General features: G+C 41.5%; 1 protein-coding gene across 2 annotated transcripts in view; it reads left to right on the top strand.

Annotated features, from left to right (window-relative positions):
• Positions 1-17,922, top strand: part of LOC308131271 (interferon alpha/beta receptor 1b-like) — a 39,939-nt gene extending 22,017 nt beyond the window's left edge. The window contains exons 4-8 of one of the 2 annotated variants that reach the window (XM_080497938.1): positions 1,301-1,455; positions 9,736-9,877; positions 10,663-10,820; positions 17,143-17,300; positions 17,385-17,922. In XM_080497938.1, the coding sequence (XP_080354064.1) occupies positions 1,301-1,455; positions 9,736-9,877; positions 10,663-10,820; positions 17,143-17,300; positions 17,385-17,562 (791 nt within the window). In that variant the 3' untranslated portion in view covers positions 17,563-17,922. Of the gene's footprint in view, positions 1-1,294; positions 1,456-9,735; positions 9,878-10,662; positions 10,821-17,142; positions 17,301-17,384 lie in introns of both variants that reach the window. The other variant, XM_080497937.1, reaches the window with a different exon arrangement.
• The last annotated feature ends 605 nt before the right edge of the window (positions 17,923-18,527 follow it).

The raw sequence follows: 18,527 nt of genomic DNA, 5'->3' as shown, positions 1-18,527 counted from the left end.
CCACTGCAAAAAAGGACTGCTGCAAAAAGTAACACTTTTTTTTCCGCTGCAAAAAATAACAGTGCAAAGTGGAGAATTTAAACAACAACAGCGGATTCATAAGATCTACATCTGACGACGTTCTTTTCTGTTATAATGTCACATTTCTGCGGAGCTCATAAGCCCCGCCCACTTTTCATGCTCCTCTCTGCAGTGGAGACACGACCCAAAATTTCGGTCGGGGTTAGTGCTTCCGAACTGCTCCGTACCGCTCCGCTCCGGCACTTGTGTGCGGTGGAGACGGGGCTTTAATGTACACATCACAGTCAAAACTGCTGGAGAGGTTGCGGAGTAGAAAACCCAGATCTAGTTCATGTTATGTATTCATGCCCACACATAGAGCAGTATTGGGCCCAAGTTGCTGATTTCATCCATTAATTATGTGGTCAAGAGATAACTTTGGAGAAGCAACACCTCATGCTGGGTTTACAACCGAAGAACCTTTAAAAAGAACATCATTACATGTTTTGGGTGTTGCGATGTATCGCCATGAAACAAATTACTAGACATTGGAAAAGGAGTGAACCACCTAGCCTTGACAAATTGAAGAATTCTATACATATGCTCTATAATGAAGAAATGTGGTATAAATCAATAGGAAAAATCAACATATTTAAGACCAGGTGGTCTGCTTATACCGAACTAATAATTTGAAAACAAAATAAACTAAGCCAGGGTGTTTTTTATGTTGATTTACTTCTGTTTCTTAAATATAATAAGAAATGAAAGAAAAAGGAGATGAGGGAAGGAACAAAAGAAAACAAAAGCTAACCCAGGGTGTTGTTTTTCTATAAACTAACCAAATCTTGACTTTATTTTTTTATTCTTGTTTTTGTAGGTGTATATGTATTATGTGTATAAATGGTTTCTCTTTTATGTTTATTACTTTTTTTTTTTTCTTTCTTGGCATATGTGTATGCATGTCCATGGTACATATGGGTATGAGTTTAGGTATGTACATAAATGTATGTGTGTGTATATGTATATGTATTTATTAGTGTTTGAGTGTTTGGCACGATGGGTGGAAAAAGAAGAGTGTGCCTTGTGCTATGTAACATCATTCTGCATGTTTTGACACTTAATGTGCAAAAGCACAGTAAAAAGTTTTTTTTTCAATTGTGGCAAATTGTTACATAAACAGATGCAATTACAGGAGCCACAAGACACAATATTTATGTCTTCATTGAAAATGACTTCAGTGTCAGGTTCCTGTCTATTGGTAAAGGATGTGGTGTCCTTGTCTTCTTCCGTCAAGCTGCAGTGGGACCTCCAGCTGGAGTGCGACTTCTCCCTGTTGGATCCCACCTGGAGGTCACCATCGTGGACCCCCGTACCACCATCAACAGCTCTATGAGGGACCTTCTTCCCAGCCTGTACTACCACATTCGTTACTGGGAGCACTCGGAGGACACATTGGTAAACAGTGAACCCTTTAATAACACTTGGAACCAAATGCTCGGTATTTATCCAAACTCACAACACTGTTTACACTATATTACAAATATCAGTAACGCCGACGTCACTGAAATACAAATCATGTGGCTTGACGTTGATTGTCATCAGCTGAAGGGAGTGCTTCACTTATCTAAAGACCTTTCAACAATAAATCAACCAACATAATATTGTTGCGTTCCCTGTATAAAATATATCTGGACCAGAGCTCCTCAATTATTTCACCCGAGGGCCAAAATCAGACCAGCATGCTAAATCAAGGGCTGGAACCGTCGCAGGTTTTTTGCCCCATGTCAGTAAAAGTTTTTTTTATTGCAGATATCAGTTTTAGCTGATGTTGTTATCGTCAGGGTTATCGTTATCATTATTATGAGTAGCCGTAGTCAATGTGGTTGGAGTAATAATTTAAACCTGGGATTTTCAAAACTTGTATTGATGGTCACATAAAAAAGCATCCTTGGAAAAAAGGAAGTGTAAAACCAACTATCTAATTATTTACACACAGAGACAGAGAGAGACTTACAGTTTTAACAAACTGTGGGCTGCCTATTGAGGACCCCTGATCTAGATGCAGGCCTTTCCTAGTTAGGTGGCATCTCGCGGCTCCTGATCCTGGACAGGAAGAAATTTGGTACTTAGAATGTGAACAGTGAAGGTCTTGATGCCCAGATTGATTTGCTACCTAAGTCAAACTTGTTTGACTACATGGTTACAGGTATCTTATGAAGTTACCCATATCTGATAATCACCATTACACTGGCCTACAAAGTCCAAGATATCATGTGTACATGTCGTCTTGACAAACTTCAAGGCTACATCTGAACCAGGCACCAACTGCAAAGTCATAAAACTTGTGATGAGGTGTCATTATTGCTAATCTTACAGAGCCTGAGAAGTTCACCAAACATTGGATTTTGGAGGAGGAAAAGTGCAAGAATTGCATCTTATTAAAGACATGCTACAAATATTTCCTGAGAAGTCATGTGACCTCCTCAGGTGATCACTGCTGGGTTTTCCTTCTCTCCGATTGCCTCTGTGCTTCTCATTTCCTCACCACAGATTCACTATGCAACATTATAAGCTTGATGGCAGATTTGCTGATGATAATTAAATCTGATCATACTAGTTACACGGCAGTCTCATTGGCACATATTTTCTTTCCATCTATAAATGAGGCCTGTATCAAATTTGAGATTATCTGAATACATGACTTTTTCCTGATTTTATTGCCCAAAAGCAGATCCAGTCTCTACCACACCACAGCAAAATATCGTAATTGGCTCACATTACGTGTCAATGCAGCTTTCGGGACCATATTTGTTTAATAAAACTTGTTAGACACACAACGTGAATGTATTGATCTGTATTTAGTCTAATAATCTTATGATTTAGTGAGACAGAAATACAACGAAAGATTTACAGTTCTCTAAATCCTCCTTTCTTGTCGCAGTGTAGGGGTTTCTTACCTCATAACGATCACTATTTATGTTGTGGTTAGCTATCGATAATGATTAATAATTATCAAAGATAATTATTAATAATATTATTGTAAATGTAATCTGGTCTGTATCAGATACCTCGGGGGCACCAGCCATTGAATAGGAAATGATAGCCAATTCAGTTACATCAGTCTCCTAAGACAAAGTACATTAGTCATTTGGGATTTGAAATAATATTTAAATTCATTACAGTTACCAAAGTTAACAGTAAAGTTTGAAGGATTTTGGAGTTCTTGACACAGACGAGGTTGAAATTTCATTTGCCTTTGTGCACATTAATAAGATGGCATAAAAATCATATTTATTAACTATGAAAACAAGACACAGATTCTAACTACCTAGATTAGGGCTGGGCGAATATACTCAATGTATCGCGGCTTGTTCTCAGTGCGATACAGAAAATGACTATCGTCAATATTCCAGTGTCACTGTAGCTTTTAGCAGTGGGCATTAAATTGCCAGTGGTTTGGATTCAAGAAGGAAGACGTTGAATAAACCACAGTGTTGTACAAAGGGTAGCAACACAACAAATTTATATCGCCATTTCAAATTCCACCCACTAGAAAATGAAGTGTGCCTGAAACTGTGACGTCAGCATCTCTTGCCAATTCCACAACAACTGAGAAGCCGAAGCAACCAGTGCTAACGCCATTGAGACTGGTGTCTTCCCTTTTCAGATCAATACCATACGACAAAATAGTCTAAAACACAGGAGATAACGTCACAGTAATCCGCCACATAGCAGAGGGCGTGTCGTAAATCACTGACCAATCAGCAGACAGCAGCTCAAACTCAGACCCGTTCCATGGTCCTGGTACCCCAACGGAAGGGGAGCGGAAAAGCGGTCGCCTTTGGAGCGGTCTGGAGCAGTTTAGACCAGTCTAGGCAGGTACTGTTTGTGCGGTGGAAACGGGGCTAATGAGAGGACTTATCTGGGCTGCTCGAAAATAATTTTTCATGTTGGGTAGTGAAAGCCCTCCTTTTTTCTTGGCCAGTTGTAAGGTCTTGTATCTAATTCATGGCTTTTTGCCCTGCCAGACTCAACCTATCGAGTTCTTGAAACATATTATCAGGCAGTTCCGAGAGTATGGATTGGAAAAGATACAAAAACCTTGGTAATAGGTTCATCTTCACTGCTTCAATACGTTGTGCTACGCCCAGGAAAGGCACCATGTTCCATCTGGCCACATCAGACTTAGGCCCAATCCCAATTCTCTTTTGTACCCGTCCGCCTACCCCTTAGCCCTCCGCCTCTGCCATCACCTCCAAAACGAGGGCAAAGGCAAAGGGATAAAAGTTTCAGCCCTTAGATTTGGGACCCCCCTCTCCCTCTCCTCAGCCCCGTCCCTCTCACTCCGTCTCACAGTTTTGACGTCATAATACGGCGCCCTTATATCAGCAGAGCTGAGCCACGGATGTTTGTTGATTTTCCAGCAGGAGCATTGTCATGCCGTCCCAAATTCAACGTGTTGCAGTAGCTTGGCTGCTTTGTTTCGTTTTCCGCCTTTCCACATCAAGGCGAAGAAATAGACGGAGACATGGATTACTTCAGTTTTTGCGCTGTATTTGGACTTCAGAAATATTTCCTCATTCACCATGCGAAAGCGGAGGAGCTTCCTTGTTTGCTCGGGGGTCCCTGTTTTCAAAACACCCATATTAGAAGACTTTGAAACTATACAGTGTAATAATAAAATGTTATACACACGGTCTCTACAAAACAAATACACACGGAAGGTACATACGGCAGAGGGCAGCGCTACTGCCGTTCTTACTAGTATAAAACACAATAGGTTTATATAACTTTAGAAGCGTATATATGTGAAATGCGAGTCCTTCGGCACCATGTCCTCCAACCCCTCTGTTTTAAGTGTGCATCTGGAAAAGCTCCTTTGGAGGGGTGAATAGCCCTTCCCCTCACCCCTCCACCTCTGCACAGTAGTGAAATGGGACACCCCTCAGACTCTCGTGAACGCGCATTTCAGAGGGGTAAGATGAAGGGCTCAGGGGGAGAAATGAGACGCAGCCTTAATGCTTTCCATTAGATGTTCATAATTTGCTGCTACTATTTCATTTAAATATTTAGGTATTCCAAGGTGTTTTAAGTTTTTATCTTCCCAGTTTATTTTAAACACATCCCCACAGATGTTGTTTGGCGCATAATTATTAGTCAAAATTTGAGATTTGCTGTGGTTAATGCTATAGCCGGACATGGACCCATATGTTGTTAGTATATTATCAAGCTCAGGGAGCGACTTCTTAGGTTCGCTCACATACAATGAAATGTCCTCCGCAAAAAGGGCTATTTTATGCTCGACCTGATTAACTGTGATTCCTGCTATTTTTTTTTTTATTTTGCCTTATGCATTGGCTCAGGGGTTCAATAAATAGGACAAATAGCAGAGCAGGGAGAGGACAGCCTTGCCTACATCCTCTTTGAATATTGAAGAGGTCAGATAGATTTCCATTAATCTTATTTCTTGCTGTGGGATTCTGGTAAAGAGCTTTTATAATTCCATTAAATGTTATATTAAAGTTAAAGGCTGTTAATACTTCTTGTAAAAAAGTCCAATGAACTGTATCAAATGCTTTCTGTACATCTAAACCTAATATTATGGCTACAGTGTTTTGAGTGCAGATATGATTTATTATATGTAGGGTACGCCTTATGTTATCACGTGTTCTCCTTTCCTTGATAAATCCTGTTTGGCCTAAGTGAATAATTTCAGGTAGAATAACTTCTAATCTTCTTGACAAAATTGAGGTAAACATTTTATAATCCAAACTGAGCAAGCGCATCGGTCTATAGTTTGCACATTCAAGTTTGTCCTTGCCTTCTTTTGCTATCAGTGTAATTGTTGTTTCCTTCCATGATGGGGGGGGTTCTTGTTGTTTTATTACCCAGTTGAATGTACGCAGTAGGACAGGTACCAAACTTTTGGAAAAGGCTCTATACCAGGGGTCGGTAACCCGCGGCTCTTTCGTCCCTCCACTGCGGCTCCTTGAGCCTCTGTCCCACTGCAGTTCATCCCGGAGGGACGTAAGGAGGCAAAGCGCACCCCAGAGCGCAGTCCCGCTACAAAGAGTGGAGTAAAATGTAGGCGGGTCGTGAACGACGCAGCGATGTAACATCATTACGCAACAATAATGGCATGAAGAACGTAGAATTGCGGCTGCAGGTCATGACAGCGGCTCAACAGGTATCTGAAGCTGGGAGCTTCCTGTACCTTTCACAGGAAAACTATTGCGCTGCGGAGCGCTGACAATTCCGGGAGGTTCATTGCAGACTTGTTGAGAGTGACGGCAAATTATAGTGAATTACACAACAACTAAAGGACATTGAAAGCCACACCGCTCACACTCATGGTTCTAAAAATCCCAGATCTCCCACATATATCTTCCATTTTAATGATGTGTAGCAATAAAGGAGCTGCGAGCTGCAATGCATTATGGGAGCTTATGTTGGTCATGTTTTAAATGTAATTATTGGGGGTTATATTAGATTTGTAGTGTTGGTAATAATTGTGTTGTGTTTTTGTTTTTGTTGCTTAGTTCATGTAGTTTAGTTTATTAGTTGTAAGTTGGCAACCAGCAGTGAAGAAGGTTTTGTGTGTAGTGTCCTCCTGGCATGGTCTGCCTGTGGGAGTGTCAAAATAAAATGTTTGTGGCTCTTTGAGTGTTGTGTTCAGTGGAAAATGGGACCAAATGGCTCTCTGAGCATTAAAGGTTCCGACCCCTGCTCTATACCATTAACCTGGATAGCCATCAGGTCCAGGACATTTATTCATCTTAAGAACCTTTATTGCCTTTTCTAATTTCTCTCGAGTTATCTCAGCTGTTAAAATCTTATTTTGTTCAATTGAGACACTCAAAAGTTTTAATTCCTCAAGTAGTGTGTCTGTCAAACTGCCATCATCGTGAGATTGGGATGAGTACAAATTTTTGTAGTATGTCTCATAGTATTTTGTTATTTTTTTGCATTTTATAATTAATTTGTTTGGATAAAGGATCTCTAATTTTATATATTTGTTTTCTTAATTTATGAGCAAGTAATTTGGTGGACCAATTTCCCACCTCCTGATACTTTTGTTTTAGGAATAACATTTTCTTTTGTATATCAGCTGAAAGAATTTCGTCAATTTGATTTCTCGTATCTCCAATTTTATTTAGTACCTCTATATTAACTTTGTCTTTGTTTTGTTTTTCAAGATTTTCGAGTTCCTGTGTTAAACTTCTTAAATTTTCCAGCCTCAATTTTTTAAGCAGTGCAGTTTTAGTAATAGTTTTCCCCCTTAGGACAGCTTTACAAGCATCCCATAATATAATCGCTGTTACTTCACCATCGTCATTGTATTGTAAATAGTTTTCTATTTCCTTATCTAACTCTTTTCGGGTTTCCCCTTTAAGTATACTTGTATTGAGCCTCCAAGGTGATGTGATTTTTTTCCTTTGTGACCTCAAAATCCATGTAAACTGGGCGGTTGTCAGAGATGTCAATAGCACCCAGTTTGCATGAAGCCACTCTGCCCATATCTTTGCTCAGGAGGAGAAAATAGTCAAACCTTGTATATACCTTGTGCACCGTTGAGTAGAAAGAATAGTCTCTCACAGTGGGATATAATTCCCTCCACACATCACATATACCAAATTCCTCTAGAATTTTCTATAATCTGTTTGCCATGCCCACCGGTAAACTTATGGACATTGCTGGAGGTGGATGGATCTAGTTTTACATTGAAATCACCTCCGCAAATTAACAGCCCTTTAGCTTTAGTTATCATTAAAGGAGCCATATTTCGCTATATTTCATGTGTCACAGTTCATCCTATGCTCATGTGGGATAATAATTTGGGTGATACAGTATACAACACTCAAAACTTGTGAAATTATAGCTATTTCTTGGATTGAGCTGACGTCACCTCTCATGAAACGGGTGGTTCTCAGCTCCTCTGCCTCCCCCGCCCGCACGGAGACTGCAGCCCAGCCCAAAGCCGCCTCCTCCCACCCCCTGGGTGACGTAGCCAGCAGCTCACGGTCGCTTGGTAGTAATGTACTTACAGATCTCGGCGCCTCGTTGGCGTCTTTTATTGTGGGAATAGCAGCAGGTTTCAAGATGAGCTTCTGAGTAAGTCCAGTTTCAAAGTACCGTAGTTCTGGAAGCTTCTTTGGTGAAGTGTCACTCGCCAACAAACAGATTCTTTGCGGAAAAGAAAAAAAAGTCCAGCCACATTCGCCGCTGTGCTTCTTCTTTCGGCAAGACAAATAGTGTGGACACATACTTGCACCCGAAAACACATTTTCTCCAAGTGGACATGATGGCGAAAACAGTTATCGACAGTAACAAGAACAGCAGCGTTCAATGTGAAGCGAGCAGAGACTGAGGTAGCGCTCCTTGGTACATTCGTGGGCGTGTCTTGTTTTGGTTTCTCCGCATGTCAATCTTCCTGGAGGCGGGGCTTCTCCAGCTCTGTGTCGAGTCAGCAAGGTGGTGCCACGTCATCAAATTGAATGAACGAGTTGAGCTCCCCCACCAGTTCGAACAGAGAAAGATCGCTGTGAACTCAAGCTTGAGGGAATCAATGGGGATGTATATGAACCCCAAATAGCACTTGTTAGACGGTGAGACATTTCCAAGGTTGCCAGTTCAGTAACATACCAGTTAATTATATTCAGTATCAGAACTTCCTATGAACCTGCTGAGCCAAATGCCCAACTGAACAACAAACATCCAGGTAAAGTTACACAATAAATGACACAGTGTAACATTTCAGTTGCAAGCATTGAAATCATTTTTTATTCTTTTTTGACAAGAGGAGGGCTTGGCTGATTTTAGTGTTTTGGACCAGAGCAGAGACTGATGTTATGGATCAACTGATTTCCTGGTTGACTGGTGAGCAAGTTCCTCCATTGTCGTTGTGGCCAAAAAGAGCCGATATTGAAAACTCAACAGAAATCCACCGATGGCCCCGTGAACACATGTTACAGTAAAGTTTAGAAGTGCCGAACTTTTTGCGATTCTTGCTTTTTCATCTGCTGTTACTAGCAGCAAACAGATGCTAAAGGAATTTGGTTAACAGGGAAAGCCATTAATCCAATAAACCAGCCGCCAGGGACTGGGAATGATGGTGTTGGCCGACAGGGATTTGTTCAAGTATGCCAGCTGGCCAGTTCACCACTGGGCACGTCGGATGTGTTTAAGCCAGGTAAAAAACATAAAGCATGTTGCTGTGATAAAATCAATCTTGTCAATCTGGGTTCGACTCGTTTTTTTTTTCCTGACGCCAAGTCTGGAAGATATTGAATCAAGAGACTGAAATTGGCTAGAGAAAAGTGAAAGTGAGAATGAATTAGTACAGCTACTCAATTTAGTAGTAATAAAGTGATGTACAACTTAAAGTAAGAAACATTACCACAAGAGGCCATTGTGTTTCTTCTTGTGAAATGAATTTATTGCAATATTACAATGTGCAAGTGTTTCTGTATTAAAGACGTGAAATATTGTTGCTTAAATACATGTGACTTAGAAGCAAAACAGATCCGTTATTTAGGTGAAATGAGTGCAAAAAACTGGAACATTTCACAAGTTTCATGTACTTTTTCTTTCCACTGCACAACCCTGTTTCTCGGTCTTCACTTATTATTTTGTACATGCTCATATTGTACTGTGTGTGTGTGTGTGTGTGTGTGTGTGTGTGTGTGTGTGTGTGTGTGTGTGCCTGTTATTAAAGTGATTCCTTTGTCTGTTCAGGGCTCAGTCAACAGCTCAGCCAACATGGTGACTCTACCGAACCTGAAGGCCTGGACCTGGTACTGTGTCAGCGTTCAGTCACGTTGTGACTTCTACAAGAAGAGCAGCAATTTCACTGCACCACACTGCATGCAGACCAAAGGTACAACACCTTGTCATTGACCGCAAAGAAAGGACACTTCAAAAGTCGGCTTTTTGCTTTTGGAAAATGTCAAAATTACTAGGAAGTAGTGATGCACTGATACCGATACTGGTATCGGTGTCAGTACATGCCGTCGAGAAAGTATCGTTACAATTTTTGACATTCATTAACATAGAACTACCAAAATATATATGGAAAATAACCATATGGAGGACTTACCTGTGTGCACAGGCACACCAGAAAGTCACCATTTGTTTTCTTTATTGGGATGTCTTGCGGCCTCAAAACATGGCATCCAGGTTTGCCATGTGGCTGATATTTGAAGATGACCTTAATGGCCTGAATAAAGTAGCAGCTGACGTGGCCAATCAATATGTGCAAGATGGCTACCTCAAAAGATGAACTGAAAAACGAGATGTGTGGCCTCTGCAGCCCCCACTGTGTTGAGAAAGAGTGCACTTCTACTTCCTGTACTGTAGACCTGAGACAGAGCAGCTGGACTGTAGACCTTATACAAAGCTACTCGTCTGTAGACATGAGACATAGTGACATGTCTGCAGACTGAGCCAAAGTGGCCAGACTGTATACCTGAGACAGCGACTGGTGCTCCAGCTTTCAGCTACTAGTCCGATTTTTCTGTGCAGAACTGCAAACTCCCTGGATGGTGTTGAGAGTGTCCAACAGGGCGGATTAAAAGGCTGAACCAACCAGAGCAGTTAACTCACACAATGAGTTGAACTGACAGAGCTCATCAAGGTCTGTGTTTGTGTTTTTCACCTGGACAGGTGCTGTTCCCTGGTGGCAGATCATCATGTTCTTCCTTGGCTCTCTGATGATCTGCTTTCTACTGGCCATGCTTTTACTCTGCAGCTTTTTTTTCATCTGCAAAACCTTTAAAGCCACATTGTACCCCGCCAACAGGCTGCCCGCACACTTCCAGCAGGTATGTAGCAGTACTACACGTCTACGCAGTTCGTGTGCATTCAGAACACACATCAACGCAGCAAGAAGATAGATACTGAACTCAAAGGTCAAAGATATTGTGTTTCTGTGTACACAACAGACTTATTTCTGTGGAATATTGTTCACAGATTAGTTTACTTTTGGTTTAGTGAGCATTTTCTTAGCTGAGATAAGCGTCCACCACACAGGTGTGCAGTGATCCTGCTGCCTAATCCTCATCTTGATATTTTTGTTCAGTCCAGCTGACATTTCTCCAACTGGCCTTTGTGCTATTTTGTCTTTGGACAGCTGGATTCAATCAGGAATAATATCCAGGCCATCCAGGCAGGATCTGTGGAAAGATATTCTACTCATGTACAAGTACAATTAATTTGATAAAATTTTACATAAGTCCAAGTAAAAGTACTAGTGTAAAAGTGTACTCAACTCCAACTAAAAAGTAGCTCATGTAAGACGTGAGTCAAAGTTACTTAATTACTTTTTGACAGCAGGAAATGGTCTCCTGAGGAGTAGAAAGACAGCGAAATATAAACCTGGGAGGAGTTGTTATGATGAAAGAAACAACTTTACAATTTAAAGTGCAACAGAAGTGAAACTGTAAATCTAAAACTCAGAATGGTGATGGTCACAAGCTGTGACTTTCCCCGAAAGACCGGCTACGCTTTTCCGTCACCCCTCCGTTGAGGTACGTAGCACCGAGGAACGGGTCTGTGAGGAGGAGCGACACTGCTGATTGGCAGTGACCATCATCACTCTTGACTTGCCCAGTACATTTACATATTTCATTGGCCTTAACCCTCTGGGGCCTGAAGCATTTTGTGCCGTTTTTCACTACAATTGATTTTTCCTTTATATCTCAGATATAAAATCCTTAAACCTTGCCTTTTTTGGTGTCATTTTGTTCAGGACAACCTCATAAATGCATTTCTGAAGTATTGTCATCACTTTGGCATACTGTATTAAAACAGTGGATCTAAAAACACCATAAAATTACAAATTCGGGTGGTAAAAACATAGATTTCTTGACTATAAAAGTAACAGACATGGTTAACGAATCATTTTGTTTACTTGTAAAGTAAGTCTAAACTACAATTAACTAAAATTTATCAAAACAGGACTGAAAAAACAGTTCTATACAGATATTTACAGTGAAATAGAAGCACTGCCTCAGGCGTTTTTTGTAAAACTATTTACAAAAGGTCACATATTTTTCCTCATATCTATATTGGGCGATCAACATCATTTAAAAACGAGCTTGTAGTTTTATATCTGCACTTTCGACACGGATTGAAACACTGGACCAGATGACGCTGTGCTGTGACGCTACTGCCTTTTCAAACGGTCATGTGACGAGGACGCACCGGTGAGTCCACAGGCCCCAGAGGGTTAAAGCCTCTTGTTGTTGTTTGCATACGCAAACTTTGCGCTCTTGGGTTGTTTTGTTAACTGGGTTTATTGAAACGTCGGGGCGCAACAAAGCACCGCGGTCTTTCAACCAGGTGCAGATGCTCTTCTCAGTAACAAGCGAGGAGATTCAGCAGGAGCTGGACGTTATTGTTTACAATGTGAAAAGTTATGCTGTTTCACAGAGAACGAGCCTCAAGACTTTATTTGGACGGTCTAGGAGCTGAGGCCAGATGAAGCCAGCCGCTGTCGCCTGCTTCCGCATTCTTCACCAGACACGTCCCAGTGTCATTCACAACCACGTTGATATTTTAACCATACTGTCTTCCGCGGGAACACACCGCTGTGCTTTGCTGTACTGTACCCTCCCGCCCTGGTGGGACCACGGCTATAGTCTATACATAAAGAACCTCAAGTGTTGGGCATCGTCACCATGTTTTAAGACCAAATGACGGCATTCTGGGTTTTGTTTTTTTTTCCCTTGTCCGGTTTGGCAGCTTGAGCTAACAATATTATGTGGTTGAGAGTCTTCCGGTGTCAGAACAGTTTTTGCCCTTACAACAGGAATAGACTTTGTCTCTCCCTGTTGCTGCCTTTATTTAAAGTTGGCATGGCTGCTGTACACAACTGGGGGTAAACGCTCAGAGAGAAAAGAGAACATTCAGGGGGCGGAGGGAGTGGGGGGTGGGCAGACAATAACCTTGTTAGTGCTACATATATTATTTACTAGGGATGAGCCGGATACCCGTTTCAGCATACTCGGGAACCAGATATTCAGTGCTAATATCCTACATAAAGTACACTCGTCCTCTCGAGATTGACTGTTTGCATCCCATGGACACCCCCCCCCGAGTGTCCTTCTTCGTGGATTCCTCAGGCTGCTGTTGGCAGCACCAGCACCCCCTACTGTTCTCCTCTGTCTATTACATCCTCACCATCTGTGTTCTCAAAACTAAACTCTCTTCCTGCTGTCTCCTCACCCGCTAATATCCAAACCTTTCATGTGGAGACTGTGTCTGTTCCACCACCATTTTGCCAAAGACAAGATGAATCCCACAGGAGAGGAGTTAAACATAGGAATCTGATCAAAATCAAAACTGCTTCCATAGGTAAACAAAATCTCACAACAATCAAATGTGGACTTTTAAATGTCCGCTCACGATCGTCTAAATCTTTACTTGTAAGCGATTTAATAACGGATCACAAATTTGATTTATTGACCCTCGCTGAATGGAGTTAAAAAGAGATGAATATCTCTGGCTCAATGAAGCAACTCACACCACTCATGTTAATCATCATATCCCTCGAGAAACTGGACGAGGAGGAGGAGTCGCATCTATTTAAAGCTCTGGTCTTCTTATCGATACCAGACCTAATACTAACCATGGGCGACCGTGGCTCAGGTGGTAGAGTGGTCGTCTTTCGGAGTGAGAGGTCGGAGGTTCGATCCCAGTCTACACCGGTCTATGTGTCGAAGTGTCCTTGGGCAAGACACTGAACCCTAAATTGCTCCCAGTGGTCGACTAGCGCCTTGCATGGCAGCTCTGTCCCATTGGTGCGTGAATGGGTGAGTGAGCTGATATGTAAAGCGCTTTGGGACTGCACTCAGTGTGGTTAGAAGGCGCTATATAAATCTAGACCATTTACCATTTATAACCAGAAATCCTTTGAAAATCTCACTCTAAATCTTAGGCATTCTGACCGGAAAACACAGCAGCCAGTTCTACTTGTCATAGTGTACCGTCCTCCTGGACCATACTCTGAATTTCTGTCTGAATTCTCAGACTTTCTCTCTACTTTAGTACTGAACTCAGATGAAGTCATCATAATGGTTGACTTTAATATTCATGTAGATGTTGACAATGATAGCCTTAACATGGCATTTAGCTCATTACTGGACACCATTCGATTTTCACAGAAGGTGAATGAACCCACTGATTATCTTAATCACACACTTGATGTTGTCCTCACTTACAGTATTGACATTGATCAATTAACTGTTTCTCCCCACAACCCTCTGTTGTCAGATCACTTCCTGATATTCAAATTTACATTAACTGGCTTTATAGCCCCTTAAAATAAATTGAAATATAAGAGATATTTATCAGACAATGCTGTAACCAAATTCAGGGAAGTGCTCCCACCAATATTGACTTCAATACCGTCCGTGGATCCAGCAGTAAACAGCTGCCACACCATCAGCCCGACTTTTTATTTATTGAATTCATTTAACTATTAATTCAAATTCCTGATTAACTGTTTAGTATATCTTATAAGACTGCTATAACTGAATTGGCTATCATTTCCTGTTAAGACAGGTGGTGTTCCGAGGTATCTGATACAGATCAGATTAAATATTCAATAACATAATTAATAACTATCTTCGATAAGTATTAATCATTATCGATAGCTAAACACAACATAAATGGTTCTTGCGTGAGGAGGGACCGCACCAACTCACACCTTAGTGATTCTTATGAGGTAAGAAATCCCTACACAATATTTCCAAAATTAGAAACTTGCTGACTCAGAGTGATGCTGAAAAACTAATCTACGCATTTATTACTTCGAGAGTAGACTATTGTAACTCCCTATTATCAGAGTGTCCAAATAACTTCTTAAAAAGTCTTCAATTAATTCAAAATGCTGCAGCAAGAGTCCAGACGACGACCAGCATAAGAGATCACATCACTTCAATACCAACCTCTCTTCCCTGTTAAATCTAGAATAGAATTTAAAATCCTTCTAACTTGTAAAGCTCTTACCAACCAGGCCCCATCATATCTGAAAGAACTATTAGTTCCATATCTCCCAAGAAGAACACTTCGTTCCCAGAGTGCTGGCTTACTGGAGGTTCCTAGATTTTCTAAAACTAGAATGGGAGGCAGAACCTTCAGCCCTCAAGCTCCCGTCTTGTGGAACCAGATCCCAGTATCAGTAAAGGAGGCTGAAACAGTCTCTATTTTTAAGGTGAGACTCAAAACTTTGCTATTTACTAAAGCTTTCAAAACGCCCCCTCCCCGCCTCTCTCTCTACCTCTCTCTCTACCTCTCTCTCTACCACTCTCTCTACCACTCTCTCTATCGCTCTCTGCCTCGCTCTCCCTCTCTCTACCCGGACCAGGGTCTGTTTTACGTCGATTACCCTACTCAAGGTTTGTATCTCCCACCCAGTCTATCTCTTTGTCTACCCTACCCTCTCCTCTCCTCTATCTTCTCACCCCAACCGCTCAGCAGAATGCCGCCACCTCCGATTCTGGTTTCTTCCTGTTAAAGGGAGTTTTTCCTGTCAACAGTCGCAAACAAACCTACTTGCTCATGTGGATCAGTTGGGTTTTTCTCTTTTCTCTGTTAAAAGCAACTGGGAATGACTGTGTTGTATTTGGTGCTGTATAAATACAGTTGAATTGAATTGAATTAATATCATTATCAATAGAACTCAATCACTGTAATATAATCAACACATCTTCATTAAAGTTAAACAGTTCTATCACGTATTTTCCCAGTTAGTTGTTTCCACTTCCTTGATGTATTGGAGAAGGATTTTGGTTGTTGGCCAGGCTGGAGAGAAGCTGCTAGCTCCTGCAGCTGTTAGCTAACTGTGGTTGGCGTCTGCAGGCTGAGGAGAAGAAGACCCAAGTTGGTGATTCAGGAGAGTCTTTCTTTGCAGAGTCCTGGTTGTTTCCTTGTCCAGACTGAGGAGCCGGTCGCTCTGGTCTGTGGTGCTTTTCCTCGTTGTTGAGGAAAAAGCACAAAGAGGTGCTGTGACGTGTCGTTTCCTCAGTCTTGTTCTGGCGAAAGTGGTTGGTCTTCTGTGGTTGATGGGAGATCATACTCAGGGTGCTGGTCTCTGGCAGGATGATAATGCGGGCTGAGCTGCTTCCAGCAACCCACCTCCTCCGTCAAAGAGCAGGAGCAAAGCTTTTTGAGAGAAAATCTCTCCAAAATGCTTTTGGTAAGGTAGGGGCAATTCAAAGGTGTGCAATCCTAAGACCTCACCCATTCGGTGACTGACTCAGAGCATGGGGGAAGTCAGAGTCCTTTGAGAAGGACTGCAGTGTCTGCGGGCCCCCCTGCTGGGTGTGATGCTCAGGCAGATGCCTGAGTAAATCTTCACATGCCATGACTGTATATCATGACAAATGATGATTTCTGTGGTCTTGTGAGATCCCAACATTTCATTAAAATTAACTTTATGTTGAGATTGTAATAATTTTTAGTACTAACCCACTAACCACTTTGACCACAGCAAAGAAAAACTTTGAAGTGTAAATTTAAAGGTTATTATAGCAGTATTTTACCAGTCTGGTCCACTCAGGATGAAACTGGACTGTATGTGGTCCCTGAAGTAAATTAAATCTTATTTAATAATTATGTTGTATACATCTTATATACATGTGTATGCATCTTGAATTGGTTCAGTAGCTTTTAAATAACCATAACATATTTGGTGTTTGGTTCGTTCAATATCAACGGGTCCTACTATTTGTCTTCGTGACTGGTGCCTCCAAAGAGAGGACACCTGTCTTCAGGGGACACTTGCCTTTGGATTTAAGGGCATCCCTACATCAGAGTTTTTGCTATTTTTACGAGATATTAATTTCTATCTTGTACTGTATCTTTTACAGAGCGCAATTCTCTTATTCCATACCTTAATTGATGAAATCTGTACTCTGTGATGAACACGATTGTAATTGTAGTACAGTAGATTTATGAAAACATACTCAAGTAAAAGTACTGAGTTTCAAAATTACTTCAAAAAGTACAAGTACACAAAAAGAACACTCAATTACAGTAATGTAAGTAAATATAATCTGTTACTTTCTACCTCTGATGCAGTGTAACAGTTAACACAATCCATGTGATGTTTCACCTTGGACCCTGTTGTCTTTCTTTCAGTTTCTCCATGACTCTCCTGGTTCTGACATTCCTCCACTTCTCACCTCGGATTCTGAGTCACTCCTTTATGATAAAGTTCTCATCTGCCCAGAGCCCAGACTCTGGGAACAGGAAGTTCCTCCAGAGGAGGACTTGGCTGACCAGCCGTCAGACAGCAGGTCACTGATACTATAACTTTGTATGCTTCATAGTGAAATCTATACATCACTCCAGAAAATAGCGTCCTTTTTTTCTGCTTTCAGTTGTCAGATTAGCAGCAGCAGTGGAGACTCTGGAGTGTACTCTACAGGAGGTTTTTCTGGCCTACAGGAGCCTGTTCCAGCTGCCTTGTGCGTCTCTGGGGCCCCGGAGCAGGTAAAGATGCAGGCGATAAAGAGTGAAGCTTCAGTTGCAGATGGTGTTGTTGCCATATGTATATGAAGACATTTTTGACATGGGTGGTGTGTTTGTGGAGTGATTTTCTACACCTGCCACAGTGAAGCACGAGAGCGAAACGTCTGAATCAGATCGATGCCACTGATAACATGCGCTTGGCACTGAACTGCTGGAGCTGCACTTCCAGCTTCTGAAAAGGAACAACTTTCTGTTGACTTTCATGGATGTTTTCAAAATGTAACAAAAGTTTGTGTGATCTTGTAAATATTTTGTTGATACTGATTCAAACACATTGTAACTCATCTTAACATTGCCTTCATGCTGAGTGATCAAATAAGTCTTCTTCTGCTTCTGAAAATAATTTGCACAGTTATCAATGTATAGAACAAATTTATTCAAATGTAAATAAAATTATTTTGTATTGTTGGAATGCTTGTTTCTTCTTTTTTTTTTTTGTCATTTTCCTCAGATTATGCCCAAGATTAATTAGATCATCTTTGCCTCTGTCTCCAGCAGGTCACTGCACCCATCAACTTCCTCACTGATATTCCTCTTCGTTCTTCTCCCCACACAGCTCTCATCTCTCCTACGTACTGTACATGACCAACCCATCTGCTTTGGTTCTGTCCATGGACAAATAGGAGACTGACCTGGGGAGTTAGAGCAGGGGATGTTTGCCCCAGCTTTAAACAAAACAAATTGGAAAAGATATTGGGTGTGGCTTCCTGTCGGAGTGGATATTGGTTACGCTGTGGTCCGAAAGAGGATTTTGGTTGTATAGTTACAGGAGCACAGGCGTGGGATGTTCCAGAGGAGCGGGGAGATGAAGTCAGGATCAGAAATGGATGCAAGGCGTCTGCCCGTGGAAGTATCCACCAAAAAGAGGCTCCTGTAAGAGAGGGAGAGACACGACAAGTTTGGAGTGAGAGGGAAAACATGGCGTGGTCGTGGGAATGTATAATCCTGATTATAGAGCATCTTCCTCCTCTAACACCAGATTATAGAGCATT

Source organism: Blennius ocellaris, assembly GCF_963422515.1.
Source record: "Blennius ocellaris genome assembly, chromosome: 6".
In the NCBI taxonomy this organism is placed as follows: Eukaryota; Metazoa; Chordata; class Actinopteri; order Blenniiformes; family Blenniidae; genus Blennius; species Blennius ocellaris.
This window is presented reverse-complemented; position numbering and strand designations above follow the sequence as displayed.